Here is a 20029-nt window from a genome sequence, read left to right as displayed (position 1 = left end):
CTGGTTTGTATGTTTAATTATCTTGTAATATAAATCTGTCTTGTATCAAGAGATAATATGCAGACAATATCCAGACATGAATAAATAACCTGAAAGAATAAACACTCTCTTAGACTTGGAAGAGTTTATTGATATGCTTAATTGTCTTGTGAAATGTAGTTGTCTTAGGTCAAGAGATAACCTGAAGGGAGTCTCCAGACATGGTTGGATAACCTAAAAAAATAAACATTCTTTGGGGACTTAAATGTTTTTTTTTTTGTCTAAAACCAGTATATAAACCTACTGCTTTTGCCTTTTCTAGAAGGGCATCCAATTCAGTGCTGAATTGTAAAATAAATATATTATTGCCTTTGCTCCGAAGACTTTGTCCTTTTCAATATTTTACCAGTGAATAAGTGTTTCTCACAACCTCAAATGCTGCCAAAATCACATATTAAACTTAACAGCCAGTTTGTTTGTTAAATATACTAAAAAGTTTGTTTGTTTGTTTTATAAAGAGTGCAATTTTACTGAAGAAACACAGATGGTTAAAAGCAGCATTAGCACAGGAGGTTATAGGTTGCAAGTAACTGAGTGATTTAAATTAATCAGCAAATGGTCCCCTCTCTCAGATTTGAACATTCCTTTCTCAAATTTTATTGTTTAAAGCAATTGCCGAAATGCTCGCTGCAGTGTTATGCCATGAGCTCTCTCAGTTTTAAGTTTACCCATGAGCTCTCTCAATTTTAAGTTTAGCCTCGGCTTCCTTCCCAGAGGGAGGAGTTCTCCCTGCTTCCGATGACATGGTCTCCACAGCAACATTCTTCCAGCCATTGGACTGCACAGTCTTGCTGATGCCTTCGGACCGCAGCAGTTAAACTCCGCACCGAAGAGCTGCAATGCCGGCAGACTTGACCATTGTGTTGGATGATGGAGTGAAGAACACGTCCGCTTAAGAGCTAAAAATGGACAACTCCTTTGTGGAAGAAGTGGCTGCATCATTGGTGAGAGAATTTCTCAGTAGAAAGGTAACTTGTCTCCATTTTCTCCAGCTAGTACAAATGAGAATGACACATGAAAAATGTGAAGTGTTAAAGCCTTGAGGAATGCTGGGGGGGGGGGGACTTCTTCCAGCCTTAAAGCAGCTAGACCTGAACAAGCCTGCTGGGTAAATATCCGCACTACATTTCCCACCATGCCTTTTCCTTGCTGAATATGGAAGCCTGCTTCCTCCTTGTCGGAGAAAGTCCGCTTCTTACGCACACGCGCCTGAAAAACCCAGAATTAAAAGGAGAAATGCAGTTTTAGTGCTTTTTTTCATTAAGTACTTATCTTGCTGTTGCCCAGCTGTTTGTAAGAGGCACACACAGCTTCCCAGAACAACCACTTTAAAAAAAAAAAGAAAGGAGGCAAAAGATAACAGTTATAGAGAAATTAGTAACATTTTTTTCTTTTTTTTTTTTCCAGTTTTCAATAATAGCTAGGCAGGCAGCAGATTTATCTGGGGGGAATGCAGCAAGGGGAAAAGGGGGAAAGAGGTCATTATACTTTTCACAAACTTAATGCTGTGTGAAGGGATGTTTGTACCATACCTCAGTGTGAAGAGTGTGTGATTGGGCAGAAGGAAAGGCACCTTGAAATTTCCAGGTTAAAGTACTTACCACCTTGTACTTGAAGGCACAGAATCACAGAATGATTTGGGTTGGAAGACACCTTAAAGGATAAACCTTAAAGGTTTTCTTAAAACCCCACCTAATCTGGTTCTGAATGCTTCCAGGGATGGAGCATCCATGACTTCTCTGGGCCAGGGCCTTACTATTGTCACAGTAAAACAATTCTTCCTAATAGCTCATCTATATCTATCCTCTTTGGGCTTAAAATCTGTTACCCCTATCAGTGCAGTCCCTGGTCCTCAGGGAATATTGCTGATGCCTGGCACAGTCAGCCCCCCAGGATCAGGAATGAGTTTGCTTGGGTCATAAATTAAAGAGCCGTTGTCTTACTAAGTACTACACAACCCTCAGTTGTCACCATCCATTTTGCATCGAGTCTCCAAATGCACATTTTCAATGTTTGTGAACAAAGTTGAAACATTTGCCTGTGGAATTCATTATTTGCTGTTTACAGCTAGAAATATGAGAGGCTCAAGTCTGTCAGTTCAACTGATGGCAAAGAATTTTCAAGTGAAAGAAATTCACAGATCTGAATAAAGTAAATTTGAATAAAAACATAAAAAGAAAAGAAAAGGAATGCCCTACTGGTAAAACAGACCGTACAGCTTACAGTAGTAACTTACAGTTGAATTGCTGCATCTATTTCATACTGTATACTCTGGAGTCAAAACAAGGGGCACTGAAAATCCTTTGTCCTCCTGCACAAGTCTTCCCCTGCTTCCCCTAAATCTTTAATGTGCATCAGAGACAACTTTGAGAACCATCCTTTACTTACCACAACTTGTTCATGGTTCCCTAAGCGGGACAATACATCTGCAAAAAAAAAGAAATCCTATCTTGCAACAGTAACCTTTCATTGATGGAATTGAGGTTTTTCCTCTCAAAATAGTGGTCTGCTGTTGTACCACTTCAATTAGTTTGTGATCAGACTCTGACATTTCATGATAAATCAGTCTATCACTCCAGAAATTGAGATGCCCATACGTTTTGTCTCTGAAGTGCCCGTGGCTGCTGATTACTGCGAAGTAGCTGGGGAAGTCTGAGGATTCTGAACCAGCTGATGCTGTGGAGATCTGTAAGAGTTCCAGCCTGAGACTGACCAGAATAACTTCAACTCCTGACAAAGTTTCTGAAACCTGGTCTGAATCTCCTGAAAGCTACACTACATCTGGTGTTCAGACTTCGTAATTATGCAAGTTAGAATCACATTCACAAAAAGCTGTATCGCATCTTCATGGAAAAAGCAAATACTGTGTTTCTATGCTATCTGAACCAGAAATGCAGGTATCAGCAGGGGTCTTCACGCAGAGCAGATGGTCTCCTGAGGCTGTTTAGCTCCTGAATCACCTGCATGGAGATCTTCTTCATTTTCAATTTCAATTCTTTCCACCTCATGGATAATGTTGCCACCTTAATGATTTTCACATCTGTGGGCAGCAGTAATGCAAGGTTGTACCAGGTTATAAGAGTTAGCTTGTCATTATTAACTGTAGCTTTAATGTATTCAGAAGTTTTGTATTACATCCAATCAAGTCAAGAATAAAAGCTTTGGTAAGTTACACTGTCTGAAGTACTCTGAAATCTGAGACTTTTCCTTCCTAGGGTTTGAAGAAAACCCTTACCACCATGGACCGGGAGCTTCCACGTTCTGCGCTTAGCATCAATAACAGGAATGAACTTCGAGAAGTCCTACATCTGCACTCCTTGTACAAACAAAACAAGGTGAGGAAACAGATTGTGCATCCCAAAATGTTATATGGGGTAGCATGAAACTCAGCCAGCTCGATCAAGAGTGTTGTGAATGACCAAACTGTAGAGAACTCAGGCTCGTGTCTGGTACTGCATTGCTGCAGACACAGGCACAGTTCTGAGAGGAATGGAGAGCTTAACATTTAGGCGAGACTACCCAGGACACATTTTCCAGCATATTGTTGAAAAACAGTATAACAAGTGGGGTAGTTTGTTGCCCTACACTTAAGACTTAACTGAAGCACAAAAGTGGAGTTGTGGAGTCTATGCTTCTCACCATGCTCTGATAAAATAAACCACAAATACTGAAGCAGATACTAAAAGTACTTAGAATTCATCCTACATTCTTCTGAATTTGACCAGGTAACATTACAAAAGGTGTATTCCAGCACAGTTACAATACTCACAATGTTTAGCTAAAACAAAGAATGACCATAACAGGTTGTTTCTTCTTTATCATGGTTACTTAATTTAACACAGCAACACCTTTGAGCTCTTGACACTCTCTAGCTGACATCTTCCAGTTTCCTGGACTGATTGTATGGCCCCTTCTGGGATACACCCGTAGGCAACTAAATCTAGGAAGTAGTTAATACATTCAGCTACAGTTCAGTGCAAAAATAATGTTCTGTCTCAGGCTGCAGCAAGACTAATGATGAGTTTCAATAGTCACCAAGAACTTTATTTTTCCTTTTGTATAGGCAAAAGAGAACCCACTGAAAACACTTCTTGAAATTATTACTAATTACTTCCTTGAGCACCGTGGGACTTCCAGAAACATCAGTTCAAGTGCTGCTCTGTCAGCTCCTCAAAGTAAGAACTTAACATCTCATCCACCCAACTCCTTGGAGGAAGATCATGTGCGTGGGAGTGCCATTAGGCTTGATGAAAGCGAAACTCAAGCCTACAGGTACACTCTTATTTCTTTCTTTTTACCCTGTCTAGTCACCATTTTTTAAAATTAAATAAGGGAAATGATGTTGAAAGTTTCATAATTTATACCTTCAGCTACACTATCTTTTATTAATTGTCCTAGTAATACAAAGCTTAAATTTCCAGATAATTTAAATCTTCTATGCAAGCCAACTTTTATGTTCCCTATAAATTATGAAGATTGATAATCTCAATTACATCTTTCAGTCACTGAAGCACATAGAAATCTGAGCTTTTATGCCTTGTAAATTATAAATATTCAAATTGAAACATATTTTGATGAGAAGCTAACCATTGCACTCCAGTTACAGGTATGTTAATGCCTTACCTAGACAAAAGCAGTATTAAATTCAGTATTGTTACCAACAGTATAGGTTCAGCTATTTCCATCTTGCAAAATACCTGAAAACAGCATGTCACCAAGTCTTTTGATTGCCTTTATTACTGCATTGAGATGGAGTAACAGCCTATCTGTGCTTGAATAGAAAGGTTTAAAAATGGGCACAAAAGAGTAATTCACCTTCCCAGCTTTGGCCCTCAAGGAATTAATCTAATTTTATTCCTCATCCTAAACACAGCATGCTCAAAGTAGCTAACTCTGAGCACCAGTGCTTGCAAAATCCCCGCAAGTCCTTCCTTAGCAGGGAGGAAAGCCAAGGGTTTTAAAGTGGATGCTACCAGCCGAGAAACCAGTACTTGAAAAGGAGGCAGTGCAAAGAAGAAATAGCTGCTTCTCTTTTTTTCATAGAATCACAGAATGGTTTGGGTTGGAAGGGACCTTAAGGATCATCCAGTTCCACCTGCCATGGGCAGGGACTCCTTCCACTGGATCAGGTTGCTCAAAGCCTCATCCAGCCTGGCCCATCCAGGGATGGGGCATCCACAACTTCTCTTGGCAGGCACTGTTCCAGTGCCTCACCACACTCACAGTAAAATATTTCTTTCTAATATCTAATCTAAACCTGCCCTCTTTCAGCTTAAAACTATTATACCTTGTCCTTTTGCTGCAGTCCCTGATAAAAAAGCCCCTCCCCATCTTTCCTTTTGGTCCCGTTTAAGTGCTGGAAGGCTTCAGTACTTTTCAGATGTAGGAGCTTTTAGTATGCTGTCAGTGATCTTCTCACCTGCCATCTCATACTATCCTGTCTCACACAGTCTTGAAGCCTGTAACTGCTTCCAATTCTCCCTTCACCTTGGACACCACAAGATGTTCCACTCTCCCTGTGAGCCTCTCCAGTGCCTGCAGACCTTTCTTACTACAGCAAAAAGCTTTCTCCTACAGAGGAATCTACCAAGACCACCCCTTTGACAATGAATAGCAGCACCCAGCAGAGCAAACCAGCCACTTCATACCCCTTGCTGATCCCCACCAAATGGCACCTCCTCCCTCTCTCTCTGCATCTGCTTATAGTCGCTGTGTGCATGACCACCCAGTGAGTGCTCGGCTCCTGGCCCAGAGTAGCCCTTGTTGTGCAGGAACTGATGCGTTACGGGGCCTCTTTGCTTTGCGCTGGCGTGCACTCTATAGTCTTCATCCTCCACTGTCGGGAAAGGCACCCTCAGGGTAGTGGTTGAGTTAACCCTGCCTGCACATATGTCTACACTCATGTACACGTTCATTGCACGTTACCTGAAATCAGTAAGAAACCCTCTCCAAATGAAATATTTTGTTTCAAAAGGAGATATTGGTTTTGTTCTGTGCAGTGCACTAGGTGGAAGATCTTCCACAAAACTACCGCACCTACTGAAGACCTCAAAGTCCTATTGATACAAAACTGGTGCTCAAAATCCCACCTAACAATCCTACCATCGTTACACTTATTCAATACATTTATTCATTAGGTTACACAATTCTACTTTAACAGAAAATTGCATATTTCGTTTTCACATCCTTAGGTAGGATAAGGATGTCCATCAGGTAGTCCTTAAACAATCATGAATTCCCCCTGTCATAGAATCATAGAATAGTTAGGGTTGGAAAGGACTTCAAAGATCATGTAGCTCCAACCGCCCCTATCTGATATCCCCTTCCTTGTTTCATCACATATTTTCAACCCTGAGTCAATTAACTACTGAGTTCGTGATTTTCTTAAGAAAATCAACATCTCTGAGCAGAGGCCAGGATGGTTATAGAAGACATAAAATACCTGCATCTCTGTGCATATATAGGATGTTTGTAGGTTATATTGTCTGCATCGGTAGGCAGATATTAAGATGTTTGTAGAAGGTACCAAGTGTCTGTGTCTCTGGGACCAGGATGTTTGTAGTAGATAAAAGAGTTAAATGAGGTACAAAATACATTCTCCTTGTCATCTTGGGTAACACATACAAGTATGTGATCACACCTGCACCCATGTACGTGCTCGTTACACAGAAGTGCATGAACACACAAATGCAAAGAGGTAAATTAAAGTCCCAGAGGCAGAAGCAACACGTATTGGTGATGGGTGAGGATGGGGATGGTGTGGTTAGGGATGGCCCCTTGCTGGCAGAGCCCCTTGCCAGCATGGCACGGGCACCGTCCCTCAAGTGGCCAAGTATTTCCCTTCCCTGCTCCAGCCAGTGTGCAGGAGGGCAAAAGTGGCAGATTAAAGGAAAATTGGAAAGCAAAACCCAGAAGTGCCCAAACTTTTGTCTGTATGAGCTTGGAAACATTACCCAGACACACATGGAAAGCTGCCCACTCAGGAGGGGACAAAATCACACATAAGCTTGCAGGTTCCCATCTAAATCCTGTGTGATTTTGTACCGATTTTCATGCTTTCATATGCACGAAACTCAGTAGCTGTGCCTTCTTGAGGTGGGGGAGGCTGGAGTTTGCTAAAGGTGCACGGGGAGGGTGATGGACCAACTGGAACCTGTCCTGATACAAATTAGTATCTCTGTTGTCCCAAAAATAGTTCTTCACCCAGTGTGCATTAATCCAATTAACACACAGAGTCGAGATATTTGTATTTTTTTCAGTTCTGCAGAATTGGGTGCCATGCATTCAACACAGCCAGCACACCCAGTCAGTCTGATTAGAAGGCGTTCATAGATGCTCATACAAAAAACTAAGATACAATTCCTCTTCTTATCGCTTCATTATAATTTCATACTAAAGGATTCCTGTGTGCATGCCTACTAAATATTCAACAAGCAGAAAGTGTCTTATTTACATCTAAGATCTCCTTCTGGAGAAAAGGAGGCTGAGGGGAGACCTCATTGCTCTCTACAACTACCTGAAAGGAGGTTGTGGAGAGGAGGGAGCTAGGCTCTTCTCCCAAGTGACAGGGGACAGGATGAGAGGGAATGGCCTCAAGCTCCGCCAGGGGAGGTTTAGGCTGGACATTAGGAAAAAATTCTTCACAGAAAGGGTCATTGGGCACTGGAACAGGCTGCCCAGGGAGGTGGTTGAGTACCCTTCCCTGGAGGTGTTTAAGGCATGGGCGGACGAGGTGCTGAGGGACATGGTTTAGTGTTTGATAGGAATGGTTGGACTCGATGATCCGGTGGGTCTCTTCCAACCTGGTTGTTCTATGATTCTATGATTCTATGATTCCTGTGGCTGTGATTTTTAGTATTTAAAAGCCCCAAGGTTGGTTACAGATACAAATCCTCTTGAGTTCTTTCCGGTTTTATTGGTTTTAAGTAACAAAAGTTTAACTACCTTCTTCATTAAAAAGTTACAAATTATCCCTGTGATGATCCTTAAGCACATCCTCTTTTTCTTTGCCAAGTTCCTGCCATCGTATTACTTCTTGTACTTTTGACTTTGATTCTTTTTTCTCTATCTGGTCTGGATTCCTTCATCATCTCTTACTGTTTTTTCTTCAAAACCAGCTGAGAATCTACCCCTCAGATGCAGGCAGGCACTCCTGGACAGGTGGCTCTGTGTTTCTCTTGGATCAGGTCTTGTCTCAGCCGTGCAGGTCGGCTGAGTTTTATGGCATGGTCATAGGAAGAGGCTGGAAAGATGCCGTGAGAAGGATTTTTGTGGGCAGACTGCTGGGCTGGCTCAGCCATGTCCTGTTTGAGCCCATAAGATAGAACCAGTGCAAGAGACACCAGAGCGTAGCTCTGTGATGGTTCTGTTCCCATTCTCTCCAGTCAAGGAAAAATCAGACATTACCAGGTCAAACAGCCAGTGCTTTCTAGCTTTCATTAGTTTTGATTTCGACTACCTGGATAATTTTTAACAGTGTTCTCAAACGTGGAGAGTGTAATTAGATTAATACTCTTCACTGGTTCCTTATTGAAGAATCATCTTTCCTTTTGACTGACCTTTTGAAGTTTTTTTTTTGAATGTCTGTAACTAACTGGTGAAAGAGTCTCTAAGTGAGCACATTGTGGGTGGGTGGTTGTGTGATCCTGTTCTAGGACTAACAGTCACAGATTTCCTTATGTGATCCTATATTAGGAGTAACAGTCACAGATTTCCTAATGCTCCCAGACACTGATCATGCTCCCTTCAATTTACAGATGCAGTGTGTTTTCACAATACACAAGACACACTGCTTCAAAACCCAATTTTTAACTAGTTAAATAAAAGGAGTAGTTTTGTTGTAAAAGATTTGTCAGCTTGTGGAATCGCTTTATTATGAAATAGAATGGAGGGAAAGCATCCTGGAGTGAAAAAAACAGTTCAAAGGTGGTTATTGTAAAGAAGGCATTTTCAGGTTATACTGAATATAAATTTATTTGACACAACAGAGATCTCACTGAATTGGGACCTACTCAGTAAAAGAACTTTCATGTAGCAGTGATATAATATTATGCAGACAGTGAAACAAAACCTGATAAAGAAAATTTGACTTGTTGTAATTCCTTAGAAGAACAGGTCATGACATTTTATAGTAAGAACATGATTACTTAAAATATATTTTTAAGAAGTAATGTATACAGTGTTGTACAGATGGAATCACAGATCCCAGTAAATCTCACTTGCATTTCAGAAAAGCTTGTTTACTGCATTAAATGTATATAGGAAAACATGCAAACAGTGAGCTACATGGTGTGTTACTAGCTGGAAGATCAGGTTGAAGAGTATGAAAAGATTAAGCGACAGCAATTAGCAAGTCATTATGAATGAAAAGCCCAAATACAAAGTAACTTTATTCCTGAACTAAAATGTTCTACATTTGAACAGAATGAAAAGGGTTCGTAGAGTCAGTCTAAGTTATGTGGTAACAGGAGGTGTTAATAAGACTTTTCAGATTGCCAACTAAGCAGATCAAGAAGGCATTGGAACTGCTGGTGGTAGTTTAGGACCTGTCTGGCATGATATATATAATTTGGTTTTTGTAATGATATGGTACATCAAAATAAGTAAGTAAAGGATTAAAGTAAAGCATTATATGCATTATAACCACTTGTGACACATAATAATGATATTGAAATATTTACCTGAAGACAAATACATGTTTACATCTACAAATAGATGTTTAAGTGGAAAGTGAGTGTATTTGAGTACTATTACTAGATAATAAGTAACTTAATCTGACAGCAGCATTTTAACTGACCAAGGAGATTTTTTCATTAATTTCATTGTGCATTTTGCTGTTTGAAGTTTTGCCTTTTTCTTCCTTGTAGATGTGGTGCTGAGAATCCACTAGATAAACTCCTTCCATCCAGAAAACATCAGCACAAAAGTGAAAAATGCCATACAGGGACAACACACAACAGCCACTTAGCTTCTGATGGGGATAAGAAATTAAAAGATAGTCGAGAAGATTTAACAGCAGCAACAATTTCTGAGGAGCTGAAATCCACAATGAAGAAAAAGCCAAGGTCAAAATCTGGTCTCATTGTCAGAGGAATGATGTCTGGACCAGTAGCAAGTTCCCCAGAGGTGATTTCCAACACAAAATACGTGGCTTGTCCATGGATTTTGTATCTAACATTCTGCAATTAAGTCATTTGCAAATTATATTAAAATGATTTCTGCATGCTAGTCCATTAAATCTGCAGTCTGAAAACAAGTGGCAGGTTAGGGAAGTGGTTCTGGTTAATTCAGAAATTCAAACTGTTTCAGATAGAACCACTACAACTAACCCCTTCGTGTCTGGGATTGCAGATTATAGAATTTCTTTATAAATCTTTTCCATTCTTGATATCTCAACAGATGGGATTTTCCATTCTCCTAGGAAAGCTGCTTTTTTTTTTTTTACCTTAGCAGAATCTACTCTTTTCAAAGTTTTCTTAGCCGTGGGTATATTCTTACTCAAGTTTTTCCAAAAAACCCACATCTAATCAGTAGCAATTTGGAACTGAGAATCACTTTCAGTTAAAAAATATTTCTAAATGGGTCCAATCAGACTGTATTCCATCAGTAAATGTTTTCAAACCACAGTTTTAAAACTCTTACTTGTTTATTTTTTCCCTTCATGTTGCTTTTATATAGACAGGATCTTTTCCTGTCTAAAATTAGGCTTGTAAGAATGATGAATTGAAATATTTTAAACATGTCATTTAGATAATACTGAAGAGAATATGGAAGTTAAATAAATTAGTTGAAGTTTTCTAAATGTCACTGATCTGGAAATAAAGACTAGATACCTGTAGTGGGCCGTCTTTCCAGTAAAATGTCTTATATGCCTTGGTTTCCTGAGTTGGGTACAACCTCAAAGTTAAGCTTTTAGAAGCAGTATGTAATGGTATATTGCATTTTTAATACTGTTCACGTTTTAAGTGAAAATGTGTATGTCATGTTTATTAGCATTTTTTAAAAAATCTGATTTACTATATAACCTGATTTCTAATAATAAACAAATTGTTTAGCCCAGAAGTTAGTGATAGAGGTTTCTTTTGCTTTTCATGTTTATTTAAAGATACTCAACTCTTAATCTATGGTTTTAATGGCACTTATTTCTAGGATGTGGAAAAAAGGAGGCTTTCGAAACGATCCACTAGTGCAAGCAGCACAGCACAGTTCAAGGGTGAAGAACATGAAGAAAATTACCTGAATATCCCAAGTACTGATTTTCAAGAAAGCAAAAGATCTTCAACACAACTAAATATGGAGTTTGCATCTAAGACTATGTCAAGCTCACACACAAGTTCAGCATATGAAAAACTAAGAAACTTCCCTAAAGATGCTGATGACTCTTTTGCCAAACTTCTGTCTGAAAGAGAGAGGACCAAGACAGAAGAAAGAAAATCAGTTCCAGGCTGTGATACAGACAACAATGATAAAAGCCTTAAAGTGAGTGCTCCTCACAGACATTCAGGATCTGGAAGAGAGAAGAGAGAAAGATCCCTCAAGAAAAATGAGAGTCGGTTGTCAGGCCACAGGTAAGACTGTTTGTAACAATATTATATTTAGATGTTGAGGAACTCTGATGGAGGGCTAGGAGTGGCTGAGATAGGCCTCCTGATTTCACTGGGGGGAAGTAGTTGGAAGAGGTGAAGATACTGAAAGGCAGGTGAGTTTTACGATCTAATTTCCTAACTTTTGACAGTCCATACCACTCATGATTCCTTTCTGGGTCCATGGAGAGACCCTAGAGGTGTTAGTTTCTCTTTATTACTTCAAGAGAGCTAGTTACTAGTTCAGACTTAGACCACTTAGACATCTGAGCAGTACAGATGACTCCCACCCATGAAGGTCATCTACAGTGTTCAACAGAGATGTTGCACCATCCTTAGGAAATAATGTTTATTACCTCTAAATACTGCAGTGGTACATCCAGAAAACCTCAGAAGATTAAATCAAGGAATACCAAACAAGGAACTGCTATGTTGATTTATCCAAGCAATGCCCAAACAGGCTGGTTGAGGTACCAGCACAGTGCTGTACCATGTAAAGACACTGTGGTGTGTCTTTGAAGCAGCACAGCCTGTGTCATCATAGTATTTCATAGAATCATTTGGGTTGTAAGGGACCTAAAAGATCATCCAGTTCCACCTTGCTGCCCTGCCACTGGCAGGGACATCTTCCACAGGATCTGGTTGCTCAAAGCCTCATCCAACCTGGCCCTGAACACCTCCAGGAATGGGGCATCCATGAATTCTCTGGGGAACCTGTTCCAGTATCTCACCACCCTCACAGTAAAAAACTTAATTCCTAATATCTAATCAAAATTTCCCTTCTTTCAGCTTATAACTGCTACCCCCTTGTTCTGTCACTGCATTCTCCGATAAAGAGCCCTCCCCAGCTTTCCTGTAGCCCCCCTTTAATTACTGGAAGGCTATTATAAGGTCTTCCTAGAGCCTTCTATTCACTAGGCTGAACAAGCCCAATTCTCTTAGTCTGGCATAATGGACTGGATAAAATACTTTGAGACCAAGAAATCTCTTGTACTAACTTCATTCAGCTGTAGCTGAGCGTGCAGACACTTTCTAACCTTATAGAGTAATTGTGGAGTGAGCAGAAAAGCAGAAGCTGCTCTGAAAGGGAACTGCCCCAGTGCACCTTTTGTGCAGTGTACAGTTGATAGTCTGCTCCATTGCTGGTTTGAAACAGTTTTCTTCCTTTAGAGGGCTGGTTTGGTTTCAGCAAGACAGAAGAGGGAGCTGTTTCCTAAGCATCTAATCTGTTTCCAAAGCAAAACAGGGACAATGCTGACAGGTGATTTGACTTAAAGCCAGTAGAACATTTGAATTCCTGCTGAGCTCTGAGCTCCTGAAAACTCTCACTGAAATCAGCAGGACTGCTGAAACTCCTGCAGTTAAGTGGAAGTAACAGAGAGTATAAGTGAGACTCCAAATAAACATTGACCATATAAAGTCTGGCTCTTGCAAGATTTTTATATCCCTTTGGCCAAATCCTGCAGTGTTTGAGAACCTTTCAGGATTTGGCCAGAATGCTTGAGCATTTTGAGGCATGAAAAGTTACAGTGCAGAAGCAGATATTTGTTTAGATTCTCTTCCATTCTCTGTTACTGCTACCTCATGCTTCTGACTTAAATATTACTAAGTATTTAGATGAGTAGCTGAAAATCTACATAGGATTAACCACAGCTGGTTCATTCACAGGGATCTAGGATTCTATTTTTGTTTCCCAGCGAAAACTAAAGACATACAAATCTTTCTTTTTCTTCCTCTTGCTGCACTTTTTCATTCTCTTCTCTCATCCACAAAACAAAACAAACAAAAAAAAGCTATTGTTGCATACAGGCTGCAGGCATCCATTGTCTACATATGGGAAAAAACTGAAGCAAAACACTTCCATGCTTCAACAGAGAACTGAGTGTTATTGAATAAATGCTTAGAAATTGAGTGGGCAGAAATACCTTGCTATAAAATATCCTGGGGATCCAAAGTAATTTGACTCACGCCTTTTAATGAAAGAAAAGATCATGCTTGTTTTTCATCAACTACCTGATTCTTAGCTACTGCATGATGTGTGTGCTGTGGGGTAACTTGAAAGGCCAGATTTGTGACTTGGTATTGCAGTCTTATTAATATAGCAACATGAAGTTAGACCTCCGAGTACCCCATTTCACATAAAAGTTTGTCCTCATTAAGAATAGGAGGTTCTGTCTTTGTTCAAATATTTTGCTGCCTTGACAGTGAGGAGGCATTTGGATTTCTGTGTTGACCCAAATCAAATGCTTACCTACAAAGACAGCGATGTAACTTAGGAGCAAGAACTAAGTTTTCCAAAATAAGAGACCAAAACACTCACTCAAAAAGTACAAAATTTTTTTTTTTGCATTGGTATTGCTGCAATTCCTTTTTTCTTTTATAGGAAATTTGAATTAATCTAATGAAGCAATCAAATATATACTAATGATAAAAGTGTAATCTTTGCTTGTCTGTTGAACTGCTACTGCTGATAGCATCTATTTTCAGATTCAGGTAGCTCTAGTGATGGTTTTAAAGGCCAGTGCTTAACTGCAGTTATTACCTATTTGCTCATAACTAATAAAATACTAAACTTTAATATAAAACTAATTGTTACTTTTTCAGTATACTCCAGACTTAATGTTGATCCCTTTGCAGATGTATTCCCCTTGCATAGTGAGTGCACTGCATTCCTTTAATCACAGAAAGACAGAGGTGAAGAACACCTGCCTCTTCATTTATCTACATAGTACCCGGCAGTATGATGTCTGAATTCTGAATAATGATGGCAAAGAATTAAAACAAAATTATTATTTTATTCCATGCATTACTGAGGAAACAGAGATTTTTGTTCTTTTGTGTTCTCCATGTCATGGTTATAGTCTTTCAAATGTCAGTAGGAGTTATTCCATAATGAAAGTATGGTATGTTGTAGAGTTTGCATACCTACTCAGACATAATTGTTAATGCAATCTATATGCATTTTTTTAAAGAATTCCTTTATTTTCAATTAGTCCATGAAAGAAAGCGATATGTAGGTGGCAGTAAATCTTCATCTATCTTTAATTGTAAGCAAAGAGCAGCTAATTTAATTTCTTGACTCATAGCATCATATAATACCAGATTGGAAGGGAGCTCAAGGATCATCTGGTTCAACCTTTCTTGGCAAAAGCATGGTCTAGACAAGACCAGCACCCTGCCCAGCTGAATCTTAAAAAGTGGCCAGTGTTGGGGAATCCAGCACTTCCCAGTCGAGATTATTACAATGGCTGATTGTTCTCATTGTGAGAAATTTTCCTCTTGTGTACAATTGGAATCTGCCCATGAGTAATTTGTACCCATTAACCCTCATCTTTTCCACGTGGCTCCTTGTAAAATAGGAGTCTCCACCTTCTTTGTAGCCACACTTTAAATAGTGGAGTATAGTCTCCAGTAAGCCTTCTTTTCTCAAGGCTGACAAAAAGCATTTATCTCAGCCTTTCATCCTATGGCAGGCTTCCCAGTCCTTTGATCATCTTTGTAGTCCTTCTCTGGGCTCTCTCCATCCTGTCCACATCTTTTTTTCTATAGTGGGGACCAAAACTGAACACAGTATTCCAGGTGTGGCCTAACAAGCACCAAGTAGGAAAACAACTTCTTTATCTCTGCTGGTGATGCCCTGATTGATGCAAGCCAGCATCCATTTGGCTTTCTTCTTTGCTGCTGCAGCAGCACACAGTTCACTCATATTAGCTTGTTGTCTACCAGGTCTCCCAGGGCCCTTTCCACAGAGCTGCTCCCGAGCCGAGTAGATCCCAGTGTGTGCTGCATTCCTGGATTATGTTTTCCCAAGTGCAAGACTTTATATTTGTCTTGTTTAACTTCATAAGGTTCTTGTTATCCCACTCTTCCAGCCTATCCAGGTCTTCCTGCAGGATAGCTCTTCTTTCCACAGTGTTGACTTCTCCACTCACAGAATCATAGAATCATAGAATCATCAGGTTGGAAAAGACCCATCGGATCATGAAATCCAACCATTCATATCAAATAGTACAGTCATGAATATATAAAGTAATTAAAGAAAGGTAAATGTTTGCTTTGATAAAGAAATCATGTCCCAAAAGTAATTAAGAGCGAACCAGTTTGTGATACTTGCCTATATGACTTGATCAATCAAAGGCTGAATGTTTATGAGTTTTCTTGTTGTATAAACTAATACAATGTATACAGCATAGCACCTTCTATTTTAAGGAAATGAAAAATGTTTCTCCAAGAATGTACAAATTCATAATCCTGTATTTTTGTATTGATACCAAACTGCATGCACACATGTATACAGAAATATACCAGTAATTCCTCCATGTTCCATTGTAGCAATTTTGTTTAACTTAAGAAATTAAAAATGACATCTATGTCTCAGTAGCTCTTCAGTGGACAATTTGAAACTCCATCTCTCCTTTAAGGCAATTTTGATGCTTTTGCTTATACTTTATTCTCAAAGGAGTATTTTTCACTGTTGTCCTTTTTGTTCTTCTCAGTGTTAGTTGTATGCAAGGCACAAGCAAAGTGTGGATGAGTCACTACTTTTAATTTTTTTTTACTTCAAGATTTTCAAGGGAATAAAAAACTATATTTGAAAATATACAATTTAAGTGGATGGTCCAAGATTCCAACTGAAAGATTGCTGTATCTATAGTTATGATTTTGTTAAAAAGCTGCAAGTGCTACAGGAACTTAGGAGAGACAATGCCGAAGGAACATATTCAGATCAAAGGTAGCAAACTATTTAATAAAGAATTCCACAAGCTGGGCCAAGCCTTGAATGGCAGTGAGGAAAAGTTCTCTGCCACCTTTACTACCCTGAGGTGGGGTTGGACCAGATGATCTCCAGAGGTCCTTCCAACCTCAACCATTCTGTGATTTTGTGATTCAGTGATTCTGTGATTCTGTGTTTCTCCTTAATGCTGAATCATCTACAAGAAGGATGTATTTATCACTAAACCAAGCATACAGAATAAAGAGCAAGGGTCTATAGTGGAATGGAATAAATGATCTTTAGGAACTGTAAAAAAATAAATAGCTATTGCCTAACCTTGACTTAAAATATTTCTATTGCTTTTCCAGTAAAACCATGGTGAATAATAGGAAGGCTAAATAGTGATAGAAGGTCAAGATTTCCCTGTTTCACAGCTTGAGCAAACAAAATTGAGGAAAGGCAAGCAAAACCACTTCACAGCAGTTGTGAAACAGTTCTTTTGTCTCAGCTACAGAGATGTACTACAGTTGTTGCTTATGCAGCCTCTAAAGTTGAAGTGTTCTCCTAATTTTCCATGTCTCTTAAACTGTCAGCTTAAGGTGTGGAACCCTTCAGTTCTCAGTTGAATAGTTGAGATGTGGAAACCCTTCAGTTCTCAACTGAATAGTTTCTAAATGAGTAAATCTGAGCTGCATTCTGACTGGGCAGTTCTGCGTTGCAGTGGAACCACATTTTCCAAGTTTGGTAGGCTGATAGTATCTGTAGAACTCAGTTTCGCTTCTGATAGTTAAGAAGAAAAACACCATATTGAGATGTTTGAACTTCTAGTTTACTTGCATAAAAGCCAACCAACCTCCGTCACTAAGTTCCAAGAAAAATAGCATAGAAACTAGAATTAGAGCCATGAAGGAAGAAAAAAAGTATAAAACTGGAAACAAAGGCCCAAGGGAATGAAAGGACTTAGCAATCGGGACCTGAAGTTTAGGATAATCTTGCCAATTTCATAGAAAGTAAAAGGGAATGACTATCAGAAAGGCAAAAAGAAATGGGAATATCATTATATCAGAACAAAAATTCCCTCCTGCCATTAGTGAGCAAAAGGATACAGCAATGGACACCGTTGTCCAAAGGCAGAGATCTATAATATAGTTTCAGGAGCAAGAAAGATAATTAGTTCTTCAATCATTCTTTCATTGAGAACCATTACCCTACTTATCCAGTTCTCCTAATCGTGTCTGCCATACTTTCGCTTGCTGTACCATCAGTCTTGGCTACAAACTGAATGTGAGCTGGTGGTTTCCTTTCGGAAGTCTGCCAGTACAGATGGATATTTCAGACCGTAGGGACTATTTTATGACTGTGTAGCTTGGCTTCAGATGCCTTTTCCAACCAAAACCTAAGTGTCTCTGAATGCACTTCATCTCCACCACCAGGAAAGCAAGTGCCAGTGAGTTCAGAGCCAAAATTTCTCTTACTGTGGTAGTGTCTCAGCTGAATTTGCCTTAGCTGGGCAGTCTTTAGTTGTTCCCAAAATATCCCTCATTATTTGCTAATAAGCATTTTTCTAGCAGTGCTCTGTATTCTAACAAAAATAGGGTAGGGCTGGTGAATTGCCATAGATACCAAGTTCCTTAGTGGAACATTACTCATATTTCACAGAATCTTAGAAATTACAGATGGAAAAGACCTTTTTAAGGTAATTTGTTTCTATGGCAGATTATTCATTACTATGTGTATATATATATTTGCTGTAATACTTTTTCCAGGGTTTTGTCTAGTCCAGTCATTTACATGACTCAAGTAACACCACTCCCCTGAGAGTATATTCCAGTGTCTAGCAGTCCTCGGTCTTAGGAATTTTTCCCTTACATTTACCTTGAATTTGCTTTTTTCTGTCCTCTTATCCATAGCTGTAGTTGATTTTTGATTAATCTTTCTGTTCCTTGCTACACACTCACCTCTGTTAAAATATTTCTAAATATTTCCTCATGTTCCTTTAGGCATTTTTTTATCTCAAACTTGTATCATGAAATTTTGCTCTTGTTTTCCTGTTAGGTTTTATTGACTTGTTTTATATTTCCTCCATGTATTTAAGGACTGCTTTAACTTTCCTACACTAATGCAGGATTAGAAAAGTCACCTGCCGCTCATGACATGATTCTCAGCTTTATCACTTCAGTACATTTGGCACTGCAGTTCGTGTCAGGCAGATGCCTTCTTGTGTTCAGTTTTTAGCACATTGTATGTAAAATGTCTTCTCAGTGTTTTAGTGTTTTTTCCTCCAGAATGGCCTTTAAAGTGCAATTCTGAAGTTTATTTAATCATTTGTGGCAAGGCAGCGTGTGTTCCTATAGAAAATGTACCTGCTTTCAACCCTGCATTTCTGTGTAAGACTGACAAGGGGTGAATGATTTCTTTTTGCTTTCTGAGCGACCTATGGCTTTCTTCATCCTGTATGGAGACTAGTACAGGTTGAATCCATTGTGTTACTGAAAATTCCTGCCTTTACTGTTTCATATCTTCCAATAAAAAGTCCCTGAAAATTCACTTTTATGGAGCTTGGAGGTCCTTAGAGGAAAACAAAATACTACACTTCGAATAAGTTGTTTAAATCCTTTAAAAATATATGCAGGCTTTTTGTATTCTCTTAGATATCTGAGACTCTCAAAATAATATTTCAAAATAATATTTTGAAAGTGTTATGTTCCTTAAAGGATTAATATTTATGCTTTCATTATTAACAGGACTAAATGAGCTTATTTTCTGTGTGATGACCAAGCCTATACCTGTCAGTTGTACATGACTGAACATGTAAAACTGCCAAGATCCTCTCACACATTTTTATCCTGCATCATTCCTGGCAACAAGCTATGCTGATTTACATTGGCACATTGACAGAAAATGTTGTATGTGAGTTTCTGAGCAAGTACAGAGCAGGATTTGACATTACCTCCATCACCATAAGCAAGATGGCAGTGCACCAGCGATCCAGGAGGTTTTCAGACTGCACTGATGATAGCTTCCTGACACAGGTGGTCAAGGAGTGCTTTTCCTCTAAGGGTGGAAATGCTGGAAAAGGTTGCTTAGAAAGTCTTTGATGCCTCCATCCATGGAGATACTCAAAACATGACTGTACATGGCCTTGAGAAGCTTGCTGTAGTTGAACCTGCTGTAAGCAGAGGGTTGGACTTGGTGAGCTCTGGAGATCCCTTCCAACCTCAGCTCTTCTGTGAATCTGAACTCATGACATAAATAAGAGAAGCGAAGCAGTTGCCCTTTTTAAAATACGGGCTATCACTGAAACAGGAAAATACAGTGCCTAATGAAGGTCATTATATGAATGTCAGATTTCATAAAGAATACTAATAACATTCCATTTTTAGTTGTATTATTTAAATAAAATCAAATTTCCAACTCAAAGAAAAGTAGTTCCAGCAAATTTTGTAACATACATTATTTACCCAATGGTTATCATTGGCCTCAGTTCAGTTTTAATACGCAGTATAGTGTAAAAATTAGGTTTTCTAATTGTAGCAAATGTATTTAAATCTGTACTGTTTGCCTAGTGGGCTGTAATATTTCACTGTTATAGGCAAAATTGGTGTGTTGGATGAGATTACTTTGTTTAAAATAATATCTGGCATTTTGGTAAGTAATGAAGTTTAGATCCTGTGAGATGCTGAGCAGTTCCTAA

General features: G+C 39.1%; 1 protein-coding gene across 1 annotated transcript in view; it reads left to right on the top strand.

The window, feature by feature from the left end:
- Positions 1–912: 912 nt before the first annotated feature.
- The window catches only part of MINDY4 (MINDY lysine 48 deubiquitinase 4), a 77445-nt gene continuing 58328 nt past the window's right edge, over positions 913–20029 (top strand). Inside the window, exons 1-5 of the mRNA XM_069859227.1 lie at positions 913–1007; positions 3255–3374; positions 4103–4311; positions 9906–10164; positions 11188–11606. Coding sequence (XP_069715328.1) covers positions 945–1007; positions 3255–3374; positions 4103–4311; positions 9906–10164; positions 11188–11606 — 1070 coding nt within the window. The 5' untranslated portion in view covers positions 913–944. The remainder of the gene's footprint in view (positions 1008–3254; positions 3375–4102; positions 4312–9905; positions 10165–11187; positions 11607–20029) is intronic.

Source organism: Phaenicophaeus curvirostris, chromosome 6 (genome assembly GCF_032191515.1).
Source record: "Phaenicophaeus curvirostris isolate KB17595 chromosome 6, BPBGC_Pcur_1.0, whole genome shotgun sequence".
Classification (NCBI taxonomy): domain Eukaryota; kingdom Metazoa; phylum Chordata; class Aves; order Cuculiformes; family Cuculidae; genus Phaenicophaeus; species Phaenicophaeus curvirostris.
Note: the sequence above shows the minus strand (reverse complement) of the source record. Positions and strands in the feature narration are given on the sequence as shown.